General features: G+C 38.8%; 2 protein-coding genes across 2 annotated transcripts in view; both read left to right on the forward strand.

Annotated features, from left to right (window-relative positions):
* The first annotated feature begins 1,130 nt into the window (after window positions 1-1,130).
* On the forward strand, window positions 1,131-12,315 carry HRG (histidine-rich glycoprotein). The gene is made up of 8 exons (XM_009895323.1): window positions 1,131-1,328; window positions 4,798-4,905; window positions 5,897-5,984; window positions 6,510-6,676; window positions 9,069-9,185; window positions 10,669-10,755; window positions 11,398-11,611; window positions 11,795-12,315. The coding sequence occupies exons 1-8, from the start codon at window positions 1,131-1,133 to the stop codon at window positions 12,313-12,315; spliced, it is 1,500 nt and encodes a 499-aa protein (XP_009893625.1).
* Window positions 12,316-14,379: 2,064 nt separating this feature from the next.
* KNG1 (kininogen 1) overlaps window positions 14,380-25,128 on the forward strand; it is a 16,964-nt gene continuing 6,215 nt past the window's right edge. Inside the window, exons 1-5 of the mRNA XM_009895291.1 lie at window positions 14,380-14,574; window positions 17,468-17,578; window positions 18,579-18,663; window positions 21,125-21,297; window positions 22,995-23,102. Coding sequence (XP_009893593.1) covers window positions 14,380-14,574; window positions 17,468-17,578; window positions 18,579-18,663; window positions 21,125-21,297; window positions 22,995-23,102 — 672 coding nt within the window. The remainder of the gene's footprint in view (window positions 14,575-17,467; window positions 17,579-18,578; window positions 18,664-21,124; window positions 21,298-22,994; window positions 23,103-25,128) is intronic.

Raw genomic sequence — 25,128 nt, forward strand, 5'->3', positions numbered from 1 at the left:
TCTGCCTCCACATCTTTCTGAGGCAACAAGTTCCAGAAGTTCACTACCCATTGCACAGGTACTATTTTTATCCATTTTAAACTGACTCACACCAGTTTTGAGTGCCCCCCAGTTCTAATCTTGTAAGATTCTCCATTTAGCTTATCTGCTACCAGAGAACTGTTAAGTGTGTCCTGAACTAACTATAAAAGAAAGCCAATACTTCAGCTCTATGCATTTTAAAATGTGATTTCTTAAACAGCAGACATGCTAAAACTTGGATTTTTTAAAATAAGGATTAATAAAATGAGGTAAGGGTTAAGGATGATTACCCATTATATTTCCCAATGTTTCTCACGAAAATAAGTCAAGGAAAAAGTACAAAGTCAAACATGTAAACCTAAGTCAATTATACAGCTAGCACCTTTTTCTATGAAAAGCTGATCAGTATTAAGCCAGTCAATCCCATTCTGTGTACCAGTCTGAAATGATGTAAAGCTGATAGAAGTCCGCTGTAAATTTTCTCGAGCTGGAAGAGCAGCAGGTACTCACTGTAGCAGAAGCTACAGACCACCAGTTTGCAAGTGCACCTTGAGCTACATCCCTTTTCCAAATCTGAGTGATTTCCATGTTTCCCTTTCACTAGTTCTCTGCTAGGTAAGGATTTGTAAAAACAGGGATGTAGACACAGCCATCACTCGACCCCAAATACTTCAGCATATTTTCAGTTCAACTGTTTTTACAGTAAACAGAAAACCAAGATTGCATAATAGCTGCATACATAAACTGGACCTTCTTAATGCCAGGCTCAGCAGCACCCTGTTAGAAGCTAAGTATTTTTCATAGTAAAACACTATTGCACAATGCCTGCTTAAAGAATTATAAACATAGTCTCTTTGATGGGCAGTTCAGAGAGTATTGTAAGGCCTACTTTCCTCAAAAATCTGCTCAATCACTATATAATCATTTACTTGCTGTTTGCAAACTTTAATCCAGGGTCAAGGTAATGGCCCTCTGACACAACACTTAAATTTATACAAAACCATGCCTTTCTAGCATTCATTTATAACTTCAGTGGGCTACTCTGATTTAAAAGCAGACTACTGACTTTATCAGAGCATGGGCAGAAGTGATCTAACACTGCAAACAAAATGCTGCTTCTAGCTTCAGCTCTTCTTCTAACACTGCTGCAGTGCTCTAAAGCCCAAAACAAAACAAGCATTACACCTGCAGACTGTAATACTGTTGAAACAGATGCAGGAGTGGCCCTGGATTTGGTCAACAGACACCGCAGAGATGGCTTTGTCTTTGGTTTATTCCGTGTTGCTGATGCACACAAACTACATATAGTAAGTATCAATTTAAAGGCTGGTTTACACAAGACTGTGATTTTAAAATAATGAGCATGATCATTAAAAGCTTATGTTTATTGCTTTTAACAGAGAAATGTTGATGCAATTCAATGAATCAGCTCTGACTTACACTATCTCAGTATTCATTTGTGCATGATTTATTGTACATAAGCTTGATTTCAAAAGACACTGAATGCCCTCTCTTCTCTTGGCTGACAGGATGTTAGCAGAAGAGATGCTCTGAACAGCTTTATACAACACCAGAAATTAATCTATCCGGTCTGTTGTCATGTCTCAGATGTTATGTTCAAAATCTACATTCAGACGCTTCCTTTAACCTGCGAATGTCTAACATTAATTAGATCAATGTATCCTGCAAGATCGGTATTTTGTTATTATCTTAATTTTGGAGACAGCTGGATAACTGGATGGAAGGGGGAAATGGCAGAGGAAGCCAAAGGAGAGGAAAATGCCATTCTGCAAAACAAGGGAAGGGCTGGATAGATAATCCATATCAGTAATTTCCTATTTCCTTCCTATTTCTATTTCTGTTTCCTAGAGAGGATACATAAGCCTTTCTCAATGATTGCCTAAATGCCAAAGCAAATCAATAGCAGAAAAAGCAATAGAATACAAAATTTCTTTAACTAGTAGATAAAAGAGACCGAGGACATGTAGATTTACTAATGCACCTGGCTACCTTCCAGCTGCTTGGCTATGAAACTAGAATCCAGGCACACATGCACTGTTTAAGAAATGTGTAACACATTTCAGGATGGCAACTGAAAAAAAGGGCTGGTTTTTGATGGATCTGCCTGTTAGGACAAGAAAAAGCTCAGAAGGTGACCCAAAGCTGAGATTCCTACAGGTCTTCAGGTATACTTTCAAAAAAACCTGATTGATTATTTTGCTTTTCAAAGACAAGGATGTGGCAAGTGATACTACTGGGTTTTATGCAATAGCCAGGTAGTGAAAGAGCGCATCTGGGAAGCAATCAGTCTTCTTCAGCAGTAGGAGATTTAAACCCTCAAGTCTCCCGTCTTTGAAGAATGCTGCTGCCATGCAGCGATGTGTGTGCCACCCCTGTGAAGCAGAGCCACTGGGCAGTAAGACATGCAATATTTATTGGATGAATGAGAAAACCCATATTTGTTTATAAAAAGAAAAATCTCACTGTTTCTACATTTTAACCAATTATTAACTTATTGACAGTATAAACTATAGAACCATAACTTGGAATAGGGACCAGAGCTGAGGATTCACACTTCCAGATGAATGCTATAGTCACTAGACTACAATGCTTTTGTTTTGTTTTGTACCCTTAATGAATTTTGCTGTCTTTGAAGTCCAGGACCACAGCTTCAGCTATCACATAGAGTCTACAAGAACAGAAAAGAGCCTTCTGTCTATCTTACAGCTAAAGAATTTTCCCTGTAAGGTCTCTGTACCTTCTCAGACCCAAAGCCACCAGGTGTGGTCTCCTGCATACTTATCATGTACGCTACGGTGCAAGAAGTTATGCTGGCTCCGCTGCCAAGATGACATTAAAAAAAAATAGTAATAGTAATAGTAATAATAATAATAACAACAACAATAATAATCCCTAGAACATTATTTTTACCATCTCCATGCGATAGTGTGCATCAAGCCTATCACATCAACCCTCTTAGAAACTTAAGAAAAGCAATTCCTAGCAGCGGGATCTGGAGTTCTAGAAGCATAAGGTACTCGACTATTCACACTAGAACAGTTCTGGGCTTCTGCAGTGCAGAGCTCTGGTGCCCAAGATGCTTTTAAAACAACCAAGGCCGCACCATATAAGCTTTTTTTCCCCAAGGGCTATCCAGCAGACAGAAGAATTTTCTACTGCATATTTGGATGTTGACACTTAATTTCACCCAAGCTCTGCTTTAGGCTTTTTGAATCCAAATGCATCCTGCTGAAGAAAATAAATATTTGTCACGCATGAATTGGCTTCTTCAGCATTTCACAAGTTTGGATGACAAAGTGAATGTATTTAGTCATTTCAGCTTCAGAGGGCTCCTAGTGAATAGCACATTTTACAAAAGACTATCTTACCCGTCTTACCTTTCCATTCAGTGCAATTCCATAAATACAAATCAGAAAAAAATAGCCTTTCTTACTGTCTTTGTTCTCTTCTCTGTCTGCATTTTATTAATGTGTTGACTAGCAGCTTGAAATTATTGGGATTTATAAAATAAAATAGAGAAACTAACTACCCCTAAGCAGAGAATAATCACACAGCTAGTGGGCAGGATGGGTGTCCAGGACAACTCTATTCTTTTCCTGATTCAGCTATTGAATAACATGTCTCTTTGCGCGAATCATCTGGCCCCTGTTTTAAAAAGAGACAATGCTAAGACATAAGGATACTGCAAAACTAGTGTTTAACATCACACTGATGGACTCTCACTAATAAAAATATTACACTAGACCGCAGTAATTCTTTCTCAAGGTCTCGTCTATACAGAAACACTCTGAAAAAGGACTATGAATGGATGAAATTTCATAAAACCTGAGGACATTTATTCACAGTGAAAGGCTTTGCATCATTTTATCTAAATGACAAAATAAAATACGTCTGTGCTCATTCTGAATGTCCATACAGGGGTTGCATGAATTTTAAATAATCCATTCCAAACGTGAATTGAGATTCATTTTCTTGCAGAAAAATACAAAACCATTTCTGTGGGCCACAGATAATTCTTAACACCACATCCCATTACACTGGCAGCCAAATTCAAATTCTGATTCTCCATCTTATTTGCTCAGAACATACTAGAATTTCAGAGTTAAAGCTACTGAATTTGTAGAGATTATTACAGCTTTGTTGCATCACTCCCTGAATAAACTGAGCAGGAAGCAAAGTTCTGAAAGAGTATCTGGTCACTGAGGTCATTTGAAGTGGCTGTAGCTATATTACTGGCTGCCTGGACAACTGATTTCCTAATAGACCAATACGTTCTATGTGAAAATCAGAAAGAGGGACTGGCAACTTCTTAACACTGGCATTTTCCCTACTTGATAGATGCCAGACTCTTTCCACAGGTTCTCAACAAAAGGATAAGAGGCGACAGCTATAAGTTGTAGGAAGGAAGTACAACTAGTAGACTAGTTGTAAGGCCCCCAAAAAATCATGGAAAAAGCAGTTAAGTACTGGAACAGCCCAGAGAGGTTGTGGAACATCTGTCTTGGTGATACACAGATATATAGATTCAGCTGAATCTAACTTTGAACTTAGCTTTACCTTGAGCAAGTAGCTGGACAAGATGATCGCCAAGGTCCCCTCCAGCCTAAACCCTTTCCACGTTTGTCAGCTCAGAAAAACCTTAATAGGGAACTGGGGAAGCTACATTAAAGATTAAACATATCTATTGCAAATAAAGCTTCTTTCAGATCAAATTTCTTGCATACAAACTCATTTTTACCTGCACTTCTCTTCCAGGGAAATTCATCAGTCCTCTACTTAACCTTGGACGTGCTGGAAACTGAATGCTCTGTATTATCCAGAAGACACTGGGAGTCTTGTGAATACAGTGACACCTATTCCATGGCAAGTAATGGCACCAGGCAGAGTCATACATCAATAATGCATTAACTTGATCTTCATCTGAACTGCACGGAAATTCCTGTGTCACAAAACTCTAAGTGAAGTCTAGGCTTTAATATGGCTTACTATAAAATAAAATCTATTGGGTTCTAGAGTTGTTAAACATAAGCTAAAGGTTTGGAGAAGGGCTGACTCCTCAAATAAGTGCAGCTACATTTAACTGGTTGTCTCAAAGGAGCTATAGTCCACATTACACTGCTGGTAGCAGTACTGATGTTTTAAGAATAATTTGCTGACAACTAAAGGGCACAAGAAATGATTTTTTCAAGCATGTTCCTAGTATATTAGCCAGAAATACCAGTGTTATATTTTGTCAGGTTTTGGTCATAGCATTTGTGGAATGACAATGCGAAACACTGGTGGTGTCAGAACACATATGATGTGTAGCAATACTTGTCCTTCCTTGCTGCAATCCAATGATGCAGTCTGGGATGAGAACTACGAGTCCAAAACTTCATTTAAATAGGAGAATGGTAGTACTACCACACAAGACAAAGCAGGAGGGCCACGAGGAGAGAAGAGAAGGCATTTACACTTTTTATTAAGATGGGGGAAATGAATGGAAGGAAAGGTCCATCCGCTTTTTGATAGATTTATGTAACCTTGAGTATCTCTGGCACCCTAACTTCCCCCGCTAGCTAGTATTATCTTACTGTAAGTAATTATTACAATGACTGTGAAGGCTGGTTTAGTTCTCCATTGTCTACTCAGTCATGCAAACCGAGAATTAAAATAAAGGCTCTTGTAGAGGGAGATCCCATTTTAACTGAACACAAATTTTGACTGGTACCAGATCAAATATTCCATTAATGACCACATCTGTTATTCTTACAAGTACTGTACATTAAAAGGAGGCATAATTACGATGATCACCTACATCCAATTAAATCCAGTGAAAATAACATCATAATCACGTATTCTTTTTTTCTCTCAGGACTTTGGGCAATGTAAGATTATCACATATACAAGCCAGCTGCTGAGGAAACCTCAACTATATGGATTTAATTGTACATTAAGTCCAGGTAAAATAACCACTGTTGCGAGCCAATGTATACCTCAAACCAGCCCCAGTACCAAATTACAAGTCTGTGCACTACTAGTGTATGGTAACTGTAACAGATTAAATCATCTGCTTGCAATTCATATTTTAGATAATTCAAATGGAATGTTAAGAATGAGTAATAGAATTAAGGTTATCCTACTCTTCTAAAGCAGACCTTATTAATATCAGATGGTACCACCATTCCAGTCCACCAAAACACAATAATGAATATGAGAAAAAAAGTAAACTTGGAAAGAATGCCCTTTTGGAGTGCTAAGATCCTAAGGTGGAGCTAAAAGATTTGTAAGAATATTCATCTTCACAGGTTTGGGGTTTTTTCATGTTACAGAACAGACCCGTGTTTGTGGAGTGAGGGATAGGTATTTCACTTCCAATGAAACGCTTGCATTTCAGTTTCTCATTATGAGTTCACATTAAAGGTACATGGACACTCCCAAGAGTATTAATATCCATTGCAATAGAAGTAAATTATCTGTTTGCACAGTTCCCCCTGATTTATTAGAGTGCAAAGATTGTCCTGTGAAAGTTGAAGTCTTAGAAGTCACCGAGCAACATAAAAATATTGCTGCAAAGGCCCTGGAGAAATTCAATAGAGAGAGTAACCACACAAACTACTTCAACGTGGACAAAGTTGAAAAGATTTTAAAGATGGTAAGTGGCATTTTGTCCTAGAATTACTGCTAAATGACAAAATTTTGTGAGCAGCTCCAAAACCACGGGACCAGAACTCAAACCCTTCTAGGACCAGAACTATTGCTTGTCACCTCTCAGTGTAAATCATCTCTTAAAATTGAAGGTCGTACTTCTGCAAAGACTTGTTATCAACTTTAATTTAGGCATGTGAAAGCAAAAGGATTTCTCACCTGCTGAAAACTATGGCAGTGTGATGGCATACAAAATGTCGGAGCCTTCCTTATGTGCATATTTTTATTTTGAATGCCTATTGACCTATCATATCATAACATACAAGAGTTTATTTACTACTGACCAGAGTTCTTCAATATGTACAGCCATGCATATTATCACAGTCATACATTCTGTCAACTGAAGTCAGATAATTTTTTACTCTTAGAATATTTAGCACATGGGTACAACACAAAGTGGAACACGCTCAGCATCATTTTGACTCTCTGCTGCAGAGCAAAGCAGCACTGTGAGAGCTCTGAAGGACAGGAGGTTTATCTATGCTGTACCTCTTGAAGAACTACTGGCTCTGGTAAATAACTCCTCCATCTTTGAGTGATGTCTACATGAAGACTTATCCTTTGGGTGATTGGAAGAATAACTCTCACATCACCACAACTTCTTGTTGGTACATACTCGAGACCTTCACTTAAACAGCACAGGATCATTCTGCCAACATATGTCAGTTCAGGACACCTCTGTAATGAAGTCCCATGGCCATAATATATGTTGATCTTGGCAACTGCCTAAATTATAGCATGCCAGTCCCACCTCCCTGCAGCTTTTAATATTGCTCAGAAACTTGACAGTATTCTACACTGTAGTGCCATGCAGGATGTATCCCTACCCCCTTTTAGCAAGTGGCTCTTTTCAGATTGCCTGGATTCATGGATTTCTCCCTAAATGCTTTGTCTTCACACTTGGCCATCTTTAGCTACAGAGCCAATTTAGATTGTACCACTGGATTTCAACAGACTGCATAACACTTAGAAACTACGAATTATGATAAAAAAGTATATCATAAAGTATGTGCATCCACTTTTAACCAATTTAGTTAAATTAATGAAACTTGTGTGCACACACATGCTATGGACACCTTCAACACAGAATTGAAATAAACTACTACTACAGCTGGAAATTAAAATCAAACACCTCTATGGATTTTAACACGATCACAAAGGCCTTCTCCCATGTTCTTACGGAGTAATGCCTTCTCTATGAATAATGCCACTGACAACAGAGCAATCAACAATCTCACAGTAACTGGCAGAATGTCATCCCAAGTCAACATCAGCAATGCAGTACTATGCACTCCCATAACTGGAAAGGGGTGGTTGCCATCCAGTAGAACTTTGTATTTTCACAGAAGCAGCAGTTCAATTTACAGAGAAGACTCTAAGGATGCTACTACCTAAAAACACAGGCTGTAAAAGTGTCCTGGTTTGAGTGACACAGGACTAATTTCTCTTCTACTGCCTGGGAAAACTGCACTTTTAGAAGACTCTAGTGTCTGAATTTGTGAAAAGATTTACTTTATAGCCAGCTATGGTGCGTGGGTTTCAAGGTCTCAGTGTTTTCGAGCTCACCAGGTGCAGGGACAAGGAGGAGTGAGACCCGGGCCCTTGACATAAACTGACCAACAGGATTATTTCATACCATGAAACACCTCACATTCAATATAAATTAGAAAGTTTGTTGTGAAGTACTCTCTCCCTTAATGGCTGTGATGCAGAGGACTTCTTTACCCCAGTGCTGGACCCCTGAGCCCTTCCTTTCCTCTCAAAGCCATAGTGCTCGCAGTGTCAGACATTTGCTGTCTACTGCTGGGAGTGCACAGCTTCTACTGCCTGCTGATACAATTGGCTGAGTATAATCCTTGCATATTTTAGATTGGTATCAGGATCAATATTGGTTCTTTAGAGCTATTAATGTGAATTATCTAGTCTTATTCTATTATATCTGTTTATATTTCAACCCCCAGGTTTCCTTGTTTTTTCCCTGATTCCCCTTCCCGGCTGGGGAAGGTGTCATCAAGTGATAGAATAATTGTCTAAACAACAGTAAATTGTTGTGGGTTTCTCAAACCGTAATAAAAAGTATCATTTTTATAACATACACATACTAGACAAAGAAAGAAAGCAACCATTCCTGGAACTCATAAAGGTGAGGCAAGTAAGGTATAAATTATCTAATCTATTTTCCTCACTGTATATGCGTATATGTATGAACATCTAAACAGCACAGTTAGTGAAAACATGAGGTAGACAGGTTTTTCAACAATATGAAGTATGGTTGCTTTTAAAATTACAGGTTTTTAAGACACCTAGTTACCTCTTCTTGTTTGACCTCTTGGTTTCAGACTGCCTCCCATGAAGGTTACATCTTAGGATTCTCTATAAAAGAGACCAACTGTTCCAAATCTGCACAACAAACAGACCAGGCATTGGAATGTGATTTTCTGGATGACTGGCACACTGTAAGTAAAGTCTTGGAATGACGACTGATACAATGGGTGGCACCAGAAAGATCTTCCCACTATATTTCCAAATGTTTCTAATAAGGATGCACCCAAACTCAAAATTAAAAATCCAGCACGTCAAAGTCCAGATCCTAATTTTACAGCTGCTCCTTTTTATTCTGTAAGGAGCCAATCTGAACTCTCAAATCTGACTGGAGTCTGGCATATTACAGAGCCGAGCTTTTCAGTTTGGATCTGGCTTTCACATTCAAATTGTGGTCATTCCCTAGTAAATCATTCATGCTATTTGCATAAAAACTTGTACACGAACATGAGTCATAGATCTTGAAAAAAATACATGCATTATGTCATCCCAGTGAGCCCAGGGTTATTCTTTTTTTCCTCTGCTGCAAGGGAATGGAGAGTGGAATAATTCAGGCCTGCCTGCAGATTACTATCAAAGTACTCTCCTCACCCCACCTTCCCATTACAATTATAGTCTACACCAAAGAAAAAACTAGACAAGATCATACTTTCAGAATAAATTATTCCCCAGAAATGAAACTGAAGGAATGAAATAAAAATATGGAAAAAATAAAACATGTAGAACTTTTATTTTATCTACATCCATTTTCTTCTCTGGCTCTTTATACTCCAGAATATTGGAAAAGGTTGTGAACGAACTGGTAGCGGAGCCAAAAGTTCACTAGAATGAAGCCCAAGCCAGATAGCCAGAGGTTTTGAATTCTGTTCTCAATGCTGCCATCACAGGGGTGTGTGTATAAAATGCTGTTAACATTTGTAGTCATTGATCATAATAGGCTACTAACAGCCCAAACATATATCAAGATAAAGCATCCACTACAGAGAGCATACACAGAACCCCTCACCCAAGTTCTGTGCTCTTTCACACGAGCAATTCCACACAAAACAACTGGACAGCAGGTGAAAGTGACAGCAAACAGGATGCTAAGGGAAGTAATGCAAAAAGATTACAACAGTACTTTTTAAAAAATAAATATGGGAGGAAGCTCTACCTTGAGCTTTGTGTGAAACAGTATAGCTACAGCGTCTGTTTTTGAGGACTTTGAGCTAAATTTCAGAACAGCCCCATCTGAACAAAAGTTTGGCAAGCAAAGACACAAAAAAAGGAATAAAAATCAGTTACCCACAGGGTACTTGTTTTGGAGACATCAGTACCTGACCAATTTCTTACAGACATCAAAAGAGAAGTAAGATGGAGAGTAGTAGTCCTCTGGACACACATGGCAAAGTGGTCTTCACAGTCAAGAACATTCAAAACTGGCCTATATTTTAATCATTATTAGTCACTGGCAAGTATCACTGGTCAGAAAGCTCAGGATCTAGCTAAGTTATGTAAATATACTTAGGTATCAAAGGAAATAGCCTAACTTTCAAAATGGTGAACTTTTAGTTGCTTCTATCAACTCCATCACAAGAACCCAGATGTGCATTGTTTTTTACCTTTTCTTTTGCTTAGCACATGGGATTCTGCAAGGCAAGAATGATCAGTGATCCAGATGAACCTGATAGAACAGATATAAGCTGTGACATCTACCATCCCTGGGTATGTACTCACGTATTGCAATGTCTCTGGCTATATCCTCCTCCAGGCTACACCAACCTCACTTAGTCCGGACTGAGATGATTGCAACGGTTGTTTATACCCCTTTATTATTACCTGGGTGTGATGCAGCATATCAGGACAGACTGGCTTTTGACTGCTAAGTAATCAGAGGATGAATTCAAATCGAGCTGTCCCTACTACTGCTTCCAAGGGTGTCTTTTCTCAGTCCAATCATACTCCCTAGTTAAAGTGAGTAGAAATTGGCAAACAAGCTCAAAGGAATTTTAGAAAGCAAGAAGAGGGGAGATGATCTTTATAATATTTGGTATTCCCATCCATTTAATAACAGCTACTCCAGTGTGGGGTTTATTTTGTTTTGACTCATCACAAATTTTGCTCAGTTGATTATATGATTTCATTTTGTTATGGTGTAGTATTTCCAGATGATTTTCAGTAATTTGGCATTTTATCATCTACTCCATCTCTTCTACCTTGAAAAACATCACAGGTTTTGTTTCCTTCAGATCACCAGAACTGTAAATGCAAACCTACTAACTCCCACCCCTCTCTCTTTCTCACCACTTTCTTCTGTCCTATAAACGTCTCACATAATACTTCCTCCCCTGGTGTTTTTATGAACAGCACCATCACTATGGGCAAAGATGCAAACATTCAGCTCTGAGACAGCCACACAGACATCCCCATCCCCATCACAGGCATCGTCACAGGCATCGTCACAGGCATGGATGTCCACTGTCTTCTCAATCCACACCTGAAGACTCTGAGCATAACCACAGTTTCAACACAGAACATCAAGACAGCCATGAAGGACCTGCTCTTTCTCTTCGCCCCCATGGTGAACCACATCACCACCTTCACCCTCCACACCACTGTCCTCCACCTCTTCCCCATGGTGGACCACATCACCACCCTCCTCCTCCCCATGATGGACCACATCCTCCTCTTCAAGAGGAACCACAACATCCCTTTTCTGCTCCTCCTCCCCACAATGAACCACATCATTCTTCTCCTTCCCAAGAGGAATTCCATGATCTCCCTTCTTCTTCTCCCCATGATGAACCACATAATCCTCCTCTTGGTCCCCATCATGAACCACACTGTCCTCCCCCTCCTCATGGACCACATCGCCACCACCCTCCTCCCCATCATGGACCACATCACCGTCCTCCTCCAGGCCACCCTCGTCATCTCTATCATCACTATTACAGACATCACTGCAACAAGACAGGCAAATCAGGAAAGTACTTTCCATTCCAAATAACAGGAGCTGTCTATCGCATTCCAGTTCTAAATCAGCAGGATTCTCTCACACCTCCCACTGCAAAGTTTCCTGAGCTATCCGAAAGCAGCCCTCACTTCTCCAGCACTGGTGAAGGTATTCCCTTAACTGGCTCAAGTCTAAAGGAGGTGCCAGAAGCTCTGGGTTTTCCAGATCACCCTACACAATCAAAGTCATGCCCAGGAAACCCCAAATTTGTTCTTCCAAAAATTTTGCCTTTATTTCCACACAGCTCCATGTCAGAAAATTCTCCCACGTGACCTCAGAGAAAGATGTTCCTAGTTTGAGAGTTGCGGGGCCAATGACAGTTGTAGAATGAATGAAAACAGCACACGGAGAAGGGGGAAAAGCATACAATTTCTAGGAAGAAGCAGCACTGAAAACAATGATTAAGAAAATTATTCCAACCTGCCTCTTGATCCCAGCCATCTCAGACTCCACTGTAACTGAAAGGCTCAAAATTCTGAATTCCTCAGACAATGTGAATGGATATAAAATTCCCCAGCAAACAATGCTCCTTTAGTTGTAACAAAAAGGAAAATTCCCTGATAGTGAAAACTACCATCTAACATCTTTAATTTTCTCATCATTCATAATTATAATATACTTTTCTGAGGAAATCTGACCTGGAGGAAATTTCACCGCCTTCCATAAAAAACAATCCATGGCACTACATTCATGCTTTGTAAAGATTCAAAGAAAATAAAAATATGTAAGAATTTTATTTCTTGACCCAGTTGCCAGAGTTTTGTCTTTTTTGTTATTATGGATGTTTAGCTGCACAGTAAACACCAATGAGGCATACTCTAGCCTAGCATAAATTGACTAATGGTGCTTGGGTTACCTCCATTATCTAGAAAAGGTCTGACAATAGTTAATTACTTGTAGCGTAACACTGCAGGGTGGCCTGCCCAGGTACTTCCATTGCTACAGCTGCTGGCGGTGATATACCAGAAATACTGCGTTCAAGGACAGCCCTTTTCAAATAGTTCGTAATTGCTCTCAGGGGAGGAGAAAAGCAGATGCATGTAATAACTCTTTCATGTAAATGTTTTCTTTATCACTGAACCGTCCTCACTGGAAACTAAGTTGGGCGGAGCAGGAAGAAAGAATACTGGTGCCTCTTTATGCTCTAGCCCCCATCAAGGTAAAATGCATTTAGACAGACCTGGGACCCCAATGAGTTAGTTCACAACAGTTATCTCATAAGCAAGAACGTAGGATTAATCTCAAAAAAGTAGCAAATTGATCCTCAAAGTAGCTTTTTAATGGCATAAAGTAAAATACAGTGTGAGGGCTACATTGAAGAAAAAATAAAAAAAAAATGGGGACAGCATTTTGTGTGACTGAGTGAAGATTGTCTAATTTTTGAAAGTGCATTATCATGTACGAACAACCTTATTTCCGGCATAGTTTATCCACAAAGTCTCTAAAGTGCTTTTTCTTTAACCAAAACTTGTAGCAAGACACAACTGGAACACTGGAGCTGAGGCAATCCCAAGGTGCTCACAGATTCAAAGCAAAGCTATTTGGTGTTCAACACTGGAGACAAGCACCAGATGTTCCCAGCCAGCTCTAATTCTGGCTCTGCCAGACACAGCCAACATTACTTAATCCCTTGTGCTTGGGTGTCGTTTTCCCTATCTGTAACGATAACAAAACATTATGAATATTGACTAATCCATAGTCCAAAGGCAGTCTCCACATGGCAGTGAAGATGGACACTTCCAATAGTAACGTGAAGGACAAGGTTTATCAAGTGTTACTGAAGAGTTATGTGACGTTCAATGATACGCATCTTTTTTCAAACATGTTCTGACTTCTCGTAACTGTTGTGGTCTGAACACTAAACAGATCTATAAAATTTACAGAGTTGTTGTCCAGAACCAGAACTTCATTGGCACTGTGCCCTTCTTGGGTATTTTATCTAAGCCTTCTAAAATTCATTCTCAGCAGCTGTTTAGATGTTAAGAAAAGAAGCCAAAAAGCTACAGACATTCTGCTTTCTCTTCTGTTCAGCGGCCATCCTGCTTAGTCTAAACCTGTCCCCAGCTGCAGCCATTTAGTCTGTTATCTTGATGGCAGGTGGATAACCTTAGTGTCATTCTGGTGACCACACAAAGTTTATCTAGATAAACTCAGAAGTTTATTTGCAGTATAAACAGGGTATGATGAGAACCAACCAACCCCAACAACCTACTCACTCTGTTTACTCAGCTATTGCTCCTGAAAAACAGAAGAGGTGACTAAAACCCTCTCAGGCATTCTTTTTCCATTTGGTTTTTAAAGAGCCTTCTAATTCAGGGGGCTTTTTTTCTCCAATTATGAAACCTTTTATTGTACTCGTATTCTGCTGTAGTTTTTTCTCTAGCAGAGCCACCCCTCTTCCATTTGAGTTTTTGGACTGTGATGACCCTGATGTCTTTAAAGCTGTCGACACAGCACTGAAGAAATACAATGGAGACACAGCAACTGGTAATCAGTTTGCTCTATACATGGTGATGGAAGCCAAGAGAACTGTAAGTAGACTTTGCAAAACAAAGAATGTTGGAATTGCTTATGCACTCTGAATCAGATTATCTCCATCTTGTTCATAACAGAGCAAGCATGACAGCAAAGTGTCTTCCAAAAACGTCTTAAAAAAAATCAAAAAAATGGCTTGCACAGTAAGATACTTGTTACCATGACAAGCAGGATGTATATTATTTTCTTATCAAGGGAACTATGTGTGCTGGTAAATTGCTTATTAATGTAAGGACTAAAGAATAGAAAATTTCTGTCACTAATAGAATTTGTCTTACTAGTCCACTCTGTGTTCTCCTTTCTTTGTTGGGAATTCTACCCATTTCCATCAGTAAGGTTTTCAGACCAATGGCAAAAACACACTTACTAAAAAATCTAAATATTATCTTGACTTAGGAAGAGCTGGTTTCACACATAACAAAGAATGACCTGATAAAATTTGGCAATACTCTGAATAAATTGTTTGTGAATATTATTGGATTGACACTAGTCCTGAGTCACAGATCTATCTAAAAGCACTAGGTGGTATTTTAGTCAAATAGGGTGACAGCTAAAATTACAGAAGAAAAAAAAGAATGAAACATGATCCTTTGCCTGGAGTCCTTCTGTATAGTGTTAATCTAACAAAAGAGTATTTACCTCTGAGAGGCATACAAAGATGATATTACCATAATAATGACAAGCATTACTTTACTTGAAAACAACATTAGCATTCTTTTCTACTGGATTGGATTTTCAGATGTAAAACACAAGAAACCCAGTGTCAGAGAGAATATTTCACACTCTAAAATCACAAAACACTTTTACCCAGATAGAAATTGACCTCAGAAAGGGGACACGAATCGCTAAACACCTTACAATAAACTACCCACATCTCCTGGCACCTACCCTCTGGGTATCCTGTTTTCAAACTAAGGAGATTTTTAGCATGTAGTTACAAAGACTAAAATCTGGCAAACCCTTTGCACGATTAAAATGAAACAAATGAATAGTCCCACTGTCTTCACTGAACTACACACATCCTTAACAATAGCCAAATGCAAACATCTTTATATCAGAGCTGTAACACCACCTTCATTTTGCTGATGTTCCCAAAGGACAGATATTAGTTTCAGTATTTTATCTTAAACGATGTTCTATTTTTAAGAGTACATATTTATTGCAATTGTTATTCATCTTTCCTTCTCTAGATATCCATATTTCCTTTTCTTAAAACATCTGAGATGGAAATCAATTATTACTTGAATCATTGATCTGACTATGATGTTAAGTAAAAAACAGAGAAAAGGAATCTGCAATAGAGATTTCCTCATATGTGGTACTCTTTTTCTAAAAAGAGTATAGATTTTACTCATTGCTAGTCTCACAATGTTGAATGCATTAATTAAATAGTTGGTTATTACATATTCAGGCATATTCATTATTGATAAGGTAATAAAACATAAAAGCTGACTGGTGAACGACTGAAGCTGCCCCAGTTAAAGGCATAGCTATTCATAATAATAATGAAATAAACCACCAACAACTAACATACAGAAACAATGTCTTCTCTCACGTATTTCATTTACTCACTGAGCTGATTTATTGCAGATTTAAAACACTGTAACAGAGAACAGAATTTGGCTCTTTTTAAGTCCACATCCCAGATAGTATAATCTGATGCAGCTCGATAAATGTCAATTTATACCTGCTGAGGATTAAGTCCATTATATTTTTCGAAAACCTTTCATCCTGTTTTACAACCTGCAACTGTAATATCAGGTACCTCTACACCTCTTCACAGCTGTGGCAATACACAATAGGAATTGAGAGAACACAGCATATAATTCTGTGTCTACACCAGCATAAATCCAGTATATTCCACCCACATCAGCTCAGCTTTGCTTTCTGGGTATCACTAAGGCAAGAATTATCATTCAATTCTCTCAGCAGTCTCATTTGAGGATAACTAGTGTTAAAGTACAGCGACTGCCTGTGTTTGTATTTGGAAAAGCGCATTGGCAGAGCATTTTTAGTGGCTGTAAAAGGTTAGAAACTTCTGGCTTTACATCTCTTCTAAAGGATGAACCACAAACCTTGCAGTGTTAAATGCTACCTGTAGGCACAGGCTCGCTACTCAGTTTATGGCACGGAAAAAATGCCCCCTACTGACTTAACAGCAGAAACACTTCCAGAGGCCAGGCCAAACTTTGTGTAGTATTGTGCTTTTCCTCTTAGGGGATTCCTGGGGCTGCCCTCACCAGCAGCTCAGCCTTTAATGCCTATAGGAAAACTGCAGGCACCACGAAGGGCTGTCTCCAGAGCATATGCCCTCCTCGCCGCTCTCCCCGGAGCAGGCAGGGCAGCTGAAGTACCCTGTTACCATAGAGTAAAGGCAGTTTGGGCACTGCCAGGCTGCCTGAGGGGTGACGGCTGCTGTTTCTGGGCTGCCTGTGGAGTTGTACAGAAGGAAAGCAGACAGATCTGGGAGGAGGCCAAGAGAGAGGGAGTCAGACAGGAGCACAGTCCAAGCTGGTAATTATGCTAACTATCCAAGCAGCAACCCAAATTTGCTTATGCGGAGTACATTTGAACATAAGTACAAAATCTAACTACTTCTTTCTGGTTTTAAAACCCTTGGTACTACAAGTTAAAATGAAGGTAGTTGAGCATACGGTATCTATTGTATCAATATACTGTAATTGTAGGTAAGGGCTCAGTAATATAATTAAATAAGTTAATTATTGAACTACCAAGATTTGGAGACCTTGCATGGAGACCAGCAGCTAATCTGAAACCATACTATAAAATATAATGTAACCAATGGATAGTATTTACCTTTTGAAGCTCTTATCTTTTCACTTGATTTATTACTATGCAAATGATGACATGCAAATTGTTTTTATCCAGGCAGGTCCCGACACACAACTCGATGTGAAATATCGAATACATGAAACCATCTGTGCCATTGAGGAAAACAAACTTTGGCAAGACTGTGATTACAAAGTACCCGCAGAGGCTGTAAGTATCTGTCCTCTTTAAAAGTCCTCTGTACAGAAACATCAGTATAATGACCAGGACTGTGGTTGCCTGGGGAAAAATACAGTAGAGAATTTAACTTTTCTAGCTGTATTGCTTTTGAGAGCATATATGACTAAAGTACAGTATAGAAACTTTACAACTCTAAAGTTAACCATTATAATTGTGAGTTCAGCGTTATAATCCTGAATATGTGCAGAAGGGAACATTTCAGAGCTTCAATATGAAGGTTCACAATAAATTCAACATAAGACACATCCACTGTGAGAGTGAGGGCTGTAAAATTTTCTGTTAATTATGCACAATGCAAACTTGCATAACCAAATTGACTTCAGATCTGCAAAAATACTGCAAAAATACCAACCAAAATACTGACATAGAAGCCACTGTGGCAGAAAATTTACCAGAGGGCTTTTAGGAGTGCAAAGCATGTCTGGCTCATGCTACTAGACAGTACCTAGAGGAGGTACAATCGGGGCATGTGGAGTGTGCAGGAACACTGCACATTTCCAGTGGAAGTCACTGTGATTGTGATTCACACAGTACACAATGCAAAGAAAGGGATGGTGGTGCTAATAACCATTTGAATCAATGTGAAATGCCATGGTCATTGCCGCATATCTTGTACCAGCAGAGAGGAAATTAGGTAAATACACAATTTATACTGACTTTATTTATGAGGATGTGTTCATTTCCATTATTCTGACTGTAAATTCTTTAGTTGATTAATAAGCACCAATCATGATACAAAGCAATCTTTCACATTATCTGCTCAGTTCATCCACTACTCTCCTCACAACCAACAAAACCAATCCTTTTCCAGTAACAAAACAGCAAATTAGACAGTACTACAAATGCACATATGAACTTGTTCCCCAAACTCAATTTGCAACTGTCAACTTTGTTCAATAGCTAGAGGAATATACAGTACTGTATTTTTCTTCACCAAGTTTAAGACAAATGTTGTTCTATGTTTTTGCAGAAAATGGGAGAATGCACAGCTCAAGTTCACATGAATAACGCTGAAAAAACGAGTAATGTTTCACAAGATTGCAAAATTTTTCCAGGTATGTAACTGTTTGGGGCAGTATTCAACACGGACGTTGACAAATAAGAATGGGGAAAATAAAATACTGAGACTTTAAGGTAATTTTAAAGGTAGGAGCTCCTTATCATTCTATTCAGACATTTATAAATAATCTTCCATAAGCAATTACATGTTAATGAAAAAATTACACTTCAATGTTATACACATATAGGCTAAGTCAGTGAAGCACTGGCAGTTTCTATCTAGTGTAATGAACACCAGTACATGCATGTGCGGTAAGTTTCTTCAAACACTGGAATTTACCAAGTTAAAATGAATCTGCTTAAGACCAAAAGCATGTCAGTGACTTAGAGACTAGATACAACTTGTCACACTTTAATTTTCTGTCCTTACTTATTCAAGTATAAAATTGTGCCGGAAATTATTAGAAAAAATTGTACCTTAATTCTCTCCAAACTAAAAATGACTAAATTATTTCTGTTAGAGTTTACCCAAGCAAATATTTACTCCAACCAAAAAAAAAAAAAAAATCATTTACAAAATAAAAATCTAGCAGTGATGTAATTATATAAGAGAGACTGTGGTATATTTTAGACCTTAACAATAAGCAGTACATTTCTTGCCTATAAGACATTGATACGTGACTATTATGTTCACAAAGTAATTTCCTTTATTAGAAAGAGATCACATTGTTTTAAAGCTTTGCAACCGAGATCTCTACGTGCCTATGCCTAGTGTTCATGTAAGACATACCCAAGCTAGCTTTAAAATATCCATGTAACTGATAGCAGGGAGCTATGTGCATATTAACTACAGAAATATTTACCGTGATTTCTGAGACGTTTGGCAGCTTATCTTTGCTTTTTGTTCCTAGTTACCTTGTTTAAAACTTAAATAGCTATACCCACAGCCAGTGTCCTTCTAGGAACTGCAGTACACACAAACTCCATGTTCTGCTACTGAATAAACGCTGCTTGGTTTAGAAGCATTTGTAGGGCAATGGTGACCTCTAGTTGCCAGTAAACGGTGTGTGAATCCCACAGAGAATGCATGAGAAATTTGCATTTGAATCTTTGCTTAGAAAGCTGAAAAAACATGCATAAATTAATGAACCACGTATTCAGCCCAAGAAGTTCATCTTTTGTTACCAAGTTGTAGCAACTCTGAAAAAAGAATACACATTTGTTCGGCACTTATGAAAATGCTGAGACCGTAGTCAGCTTAGAACTGGGTGTGCTATTGTTCTATTATCTCCTTTGTGATTACTCCCTGAAAACATGGTCACATTTTTCTGTAACATACCTATTTTTCATTACTGAGTCAAAATAAGTGATACTAGAAATACAAAGGGCCAGACTTTGTCCAAGTCCCCCTTGGAGACCTAAGACTAAATAGTATTGCTTACCTTGAGATATTCCAGATTTACAGAGGGGCCAAAATCAAATCCAAAGGATTCAAACAGAAAGAGGGAAACAATAGACCTTAACTGGTGAGAGATTTCCACACCATGTTAGTTACCATACTGTTCAGCCTTCTTGGTGGAAATGTTGGATCATATTGACCCTGGACTGGTTTCCTGGCTGGTGCAAGCTGGCATAACTCCATTAAAGCCAGTTTATGCCAGCTGAGAAACAGGCACACAAATTTTACTTCAATTCCACAGAGACCACATATTGTCCCACTTTCATTCTCAAGCTCACTGAATCATGAAATTAATTTATGTACTGAACTATAAAATTAATTTATGAAAATCCAATCCATGATTACTAGAAAGGAAAGAGAGTTAATAGGATTAGTAGTAGGAAACAGAAGTTTGAGCATCCCCGTCAAGCTTGTCCATCCACAGCCAATCCAGTTGGTAAAGCCTGAAGGTAACACCAAGTGGTAACTGGCAGCCAAAGTGACTAGCAGGGGGAGTTCAAACAACACACCAGTAAAGTTCAACTACAGTCCCTAAGGAACTCAAAATCAGAGCAGTTCATATAGATGAGCCAAAAGACTCCTGTCAAAGTCCTCATCCTGAAATATCACAAGGACAGTAAGCAGCTGCACACAGTGGGTGAGCTCTGAAAAATCTGAAGAACGTCTCCTTAGCTGTAGCCTCCACTGGTCCTTCCCTGACTGAATGAGGGATGACCTTTCCTTAGTGATGTCAAAACAATGTGCAAAGTTTTTCAGGGATTCAGTGACTCCTGAACTCACTCCTCTGAATGAAGTTTGCTGCTGAAACCATGCCTGGATCCAAATGTCATGTATGGCCCCCCTCACCACAAACCAAATCATGTTCCTAAATACAGTGAATGTCTTTGCATGTCCTGAAACTGAAATGTGGGTTTTGCTGATCATTCCAATTAAAAGCAGGAAAGGGTTTTGCTCATTGAACCTTTTCTCTCATTCCCAGATAAATTTTTCCCAGGAAAAATTAAAACCTGAGGCTGTTTTACATGAAGCCATATATTTTTGGTTTGTTTCTTTTCCAGCTACGCCAAAGATAACACTTACTGAGGGTATCTGTACTGGATGCTTCCATCCTATATCAAGTGACAGTTCAAAAGTGTCAGAAATTCTGAAACAAGCTATTCAAAAGTTTAACAAGCACAGTGCTGAACCTGCCCTTTTTAAGCTTATGGAAATAAAAGAAGCTAAAGTACAGGTTTGTGTATGATTTTTCTCTAAATTTTACCAAAAAAAAACCCCCAACACCCTAACTGGATACCTTGGTTGTTTTATGTACACGTTTCTGATTTTAAGGTGGCTTATATTTCATAATAAAAGCATACGAAATGCATATAGAGTATAGACCCTGTAAATAATTTTCTTCATTTATAGGGAATTGTAAACAGTTACCTACTGGATTTTCAGAGCTGTCAACTTTACAAACTGATAGTAAACATACTTTTTCTTTATATGCAGTTGTATCTAACCAATGTCGAGCACCAGCTTATTTGCACTCAGTGCTGACACAGGCATCTTGTGTCATCTCAGATGGTCTCGGGTATTCCACTTGGCTTCTCCCTGAAGCTCCAGCAGGAGCAGATCTCTCCTAGGTTCTGTGCCAAAACTGCCAGCCTGCACAGATGTCTCATATACTCTACAGCCTTTCAAACACCAGCAGGCATCTATGCTTTTGCAGTGCAATAGGACCCATATGGCAGCAGCTGCTATATGCTATAGGACGGGTAAATCCCATATAGGAAAAATGGGTAAGAAAAACAAAAAGCCAGCATGTCACTTGCTGAAAGATTTCTGCACACAGGAATATCTGCTTTGCAAGAAATGACTGCTCAGGTCACAGGAATTCTGTGTCATCTCGTATTGCACGCAACAATTATTTCCCTGTGAAAGGCTCTCCTATGGATTGGTGTGACGTTGCTAGAAAGTAAAGTTTCTTATTTGGTTGTTAACTGGTATATAACCTGACACCAAATACAGGCCCTTTTCTTTGAATGCCAAAAAGCATCTTCTGGTCTCATGTCAATTTGACCCATGATTTAATTCAGACTGTCCTCTTTTTGTTTACTGATGGCAACGATTCTCTTAGCTGAAAAACAAGCTTACACAACATTTAAGCGACATGACAAAACGCCACAGACAGACTGCAATCCAGTGCTGGAAAGAGAACCACCATGTCACTTCTGGCCAACAGAGACTAGTCAGAGCCCTCCGCTTTAACTGATCTGGGATGGAAAATTACTATATTTGATTCTTATTTCCCCTTTTTAATCCAATGCTACCTGTCCCAACACTGTGCCATGAAGAGATTTCACGGGTGAGAAGCAATAGCCATAGTGAAGAAAACTAAACTGCCTCCTGGAGAGAAAAGGAAAAAAATGGTCACAAATCTGGATAAACCAGCGGGCAGGGGAAGGTAAAGCCCAAGGCAGACACAATTATAGGTAGATGATAATTGCAGGATACTCAATAACAAATGATGCCAGCAGTATAATGTTACGTTATTCAGATACTGTTTTACTGTGTCCCACACTCAGGAACATAGGACTTGCCAAGCTGTACTAGCATAGTCATCTATCTCGACCAGCTTCCTGTCACTGGGAATCATAAGTAACAAATACTTTGAAGGAAAGTGCAAGAAAACAAGCAACGTGAGGCTGCAGGCTTGCCTGGGGATGTGGAATCCAAATACAAAGTGCACTTCTAATACATGCATGACTTAGATTACTTCTTGTATCACAAGGACAAGATTTTTTTCAGCTGTCCAAGAATACTCTATGGCTCAGTGACTGCAAAGTAATTTGATGGATGGCCTGCACTAGAAGAGTAGTTTTGCTTTCTTCAAACTTCCGAGTTTGTATTGGTTTACATAATATAGTTCCTAAATATCTGTTCCAGGTGGTAGCTGGATGGAATTACATAATTAAATATGAAATCCAGGAGACTAATTGCTCCAAAGACCAATTTGAAGATTTAACTCCAGAGTGCAAACCCACTTCTAGACATGTAAGTAATCTTCAAAATCTGTTTATCAAGAAAATATCATATTAACAAATAATCATTGAGATCTGACTCAAGAAAATATTTACAGTCTACCTTCACTTTGTGAATGAAGTTTAAATCCAGGCTTATAGATAACTGTCTACTTATGCAATTAGAACATCTTTGTCTGCTCGTGAATCAGTGACTAAGATGATCACTGAAATGTTTACAGATTACTCTATAGAATCTAAAGAGTTTCACCCAAATAATAAATCCCTTGAGAATTTCCCATCCAGATATTCAGTGAGTTATTCAGGTACAACCCAAAAAGCAATAATTAAAATAAGCACCATTTTTCCAGCTGAAGACTTATTTTGGAAAAAAAATAGTGACAGTCCAAATAAGAGAGGTTCAAAATAAATTTATTAACAAACACACATCCTCTAGCTAAGCAGTGCTGCAAAACCAGGTACTTCCTCGGCTTCTATGACCTGGAACAGAACTAACTGTACCAAAAATAGAGGGTTGCTCTCTCAACCAGCCTCCATGAACCAGCTCACCATGGGGTCAGAAAAATGCTTCTGCAAACACAAGGTAGAGGGCAGCAACTTGGAGTCATAATGAGCAGTGGTGGAGCCACATAATGGCAGGGAAGGAGTCACAGGAGTTCACTCCCATTTGTTTCAGTTGTTGTGGAAGTGCACTGCTGAGTGTGACATCCAAGAGCCTCTCATGTTCGAAAATTACTTCTTGAATGTCTCAAGAATGTTTTAGAATGTTTCAGAAGCATTGATCAAAAAAGGAAAGAATGACAACACTGCAATAAATAACAGGATAGTGAGAATCAGAGTAGCTGAAGCAAATCTCCCCGTTACCTATGCTTGCCCTTAAACCTTAAGCTCATTCACCTACCGCTTTGATAACTCAGGGTTTGTGGGACTGGATCTTTATCACTCATCCCCTGAACTGTTAAGCAGCCTTGCTAACAGATCATCAACAAGTATTATTAGAATATGATATTCCAAGAATATTCCATACCTTGGAACGACCAAATTCCATGAAAGTTGTTTCATACCTTTATTCAGCGCTGTACTATTCATTTTGAAATGAGAAGACTGGAATTGCACCCTGTATCCAATGTACACGTGAACCACAGAGCTATAGTGGGGCATAATATCATTCTCTCTAACCTGAATAAGCCTAGATTTTTTTATTATTATCATTTTTTCTAAACCACTACTAAGATTTTTTTATGGATGACATTTTCAAGCATCTGTCATAGCCCAAAGATATTGATCTTGAACTGTAACAATCTTCCTTTGTATTCTACAGTTGATTAGCTTCCTCTAGAGTCTTCGATAAGGGACTTCACTGAAATCTCTTTGAAAATCTACATATACTTTATCAACAGGTCTCTCTACCCACTTTTGTTGATGCATTTGAAGAACTTTGACAAATCTGCAAAATATGTCTTCTGTTTACAACAAAACCCCCAGTCCCTCCTTGATGTATTCATGCCCTCTAGTTCTTTCTTATTACCATTTCTAATCACTACAGACACCAGTTTTATGGGTCTATAATCTTTTTAAAACAACAGGATCAACATCGGCTTTCTTCGAGCCCTAAGATATCAAGGCAATGTTAAGCAAGTTATCTACCACAGTTCCTTTAGAACACCTGAGTAAATACAAGAAACTCAGGAATGTTTGGGTTTTTAATTACATAATCTTCATTTTGGCCTCTACAGTTTGAGACAGAAATTCCACTGAGTTTTCCATAAAATAGGATTCTGGCTTGTAAACCTCCCCGTTTCCTTCTGTAATGAACACATACAAGTAATTCATTCAGCTTCTTTTTCATGGGTTTTTTATGGTCTCTGAGTGGTCCTTTTGAACCTCTGCAGATTGTCTGTCAGGTTCCTTGCTCCCAGTAGATAGATGGATGGATGGATGAATGGATAGGAGGGAGGGAGGGAGGAAAGAAGGAAGGAAGGAAGTAACGAAGGAAGGAATTAGCAGTAGTATGCTTGACTTATTCTGTTAGCAGGAAT

The sequence above is a fragment of the Charadrius vociferus genome, unplaced genomic scaffold, assembly GCF_000708025.1.
Source record: "Charadrius vociferus isolate BGI_N301 unplaced genomic scaffold, ASM70802v2 scaffold311, whole genome shotgun sequence".
Lineage (NCBI taxonomy): Eukaryota > Metazoa > Chordata > Aves > Charadriiformes > Charadriidae > Charadrius > Charadrius vociferus.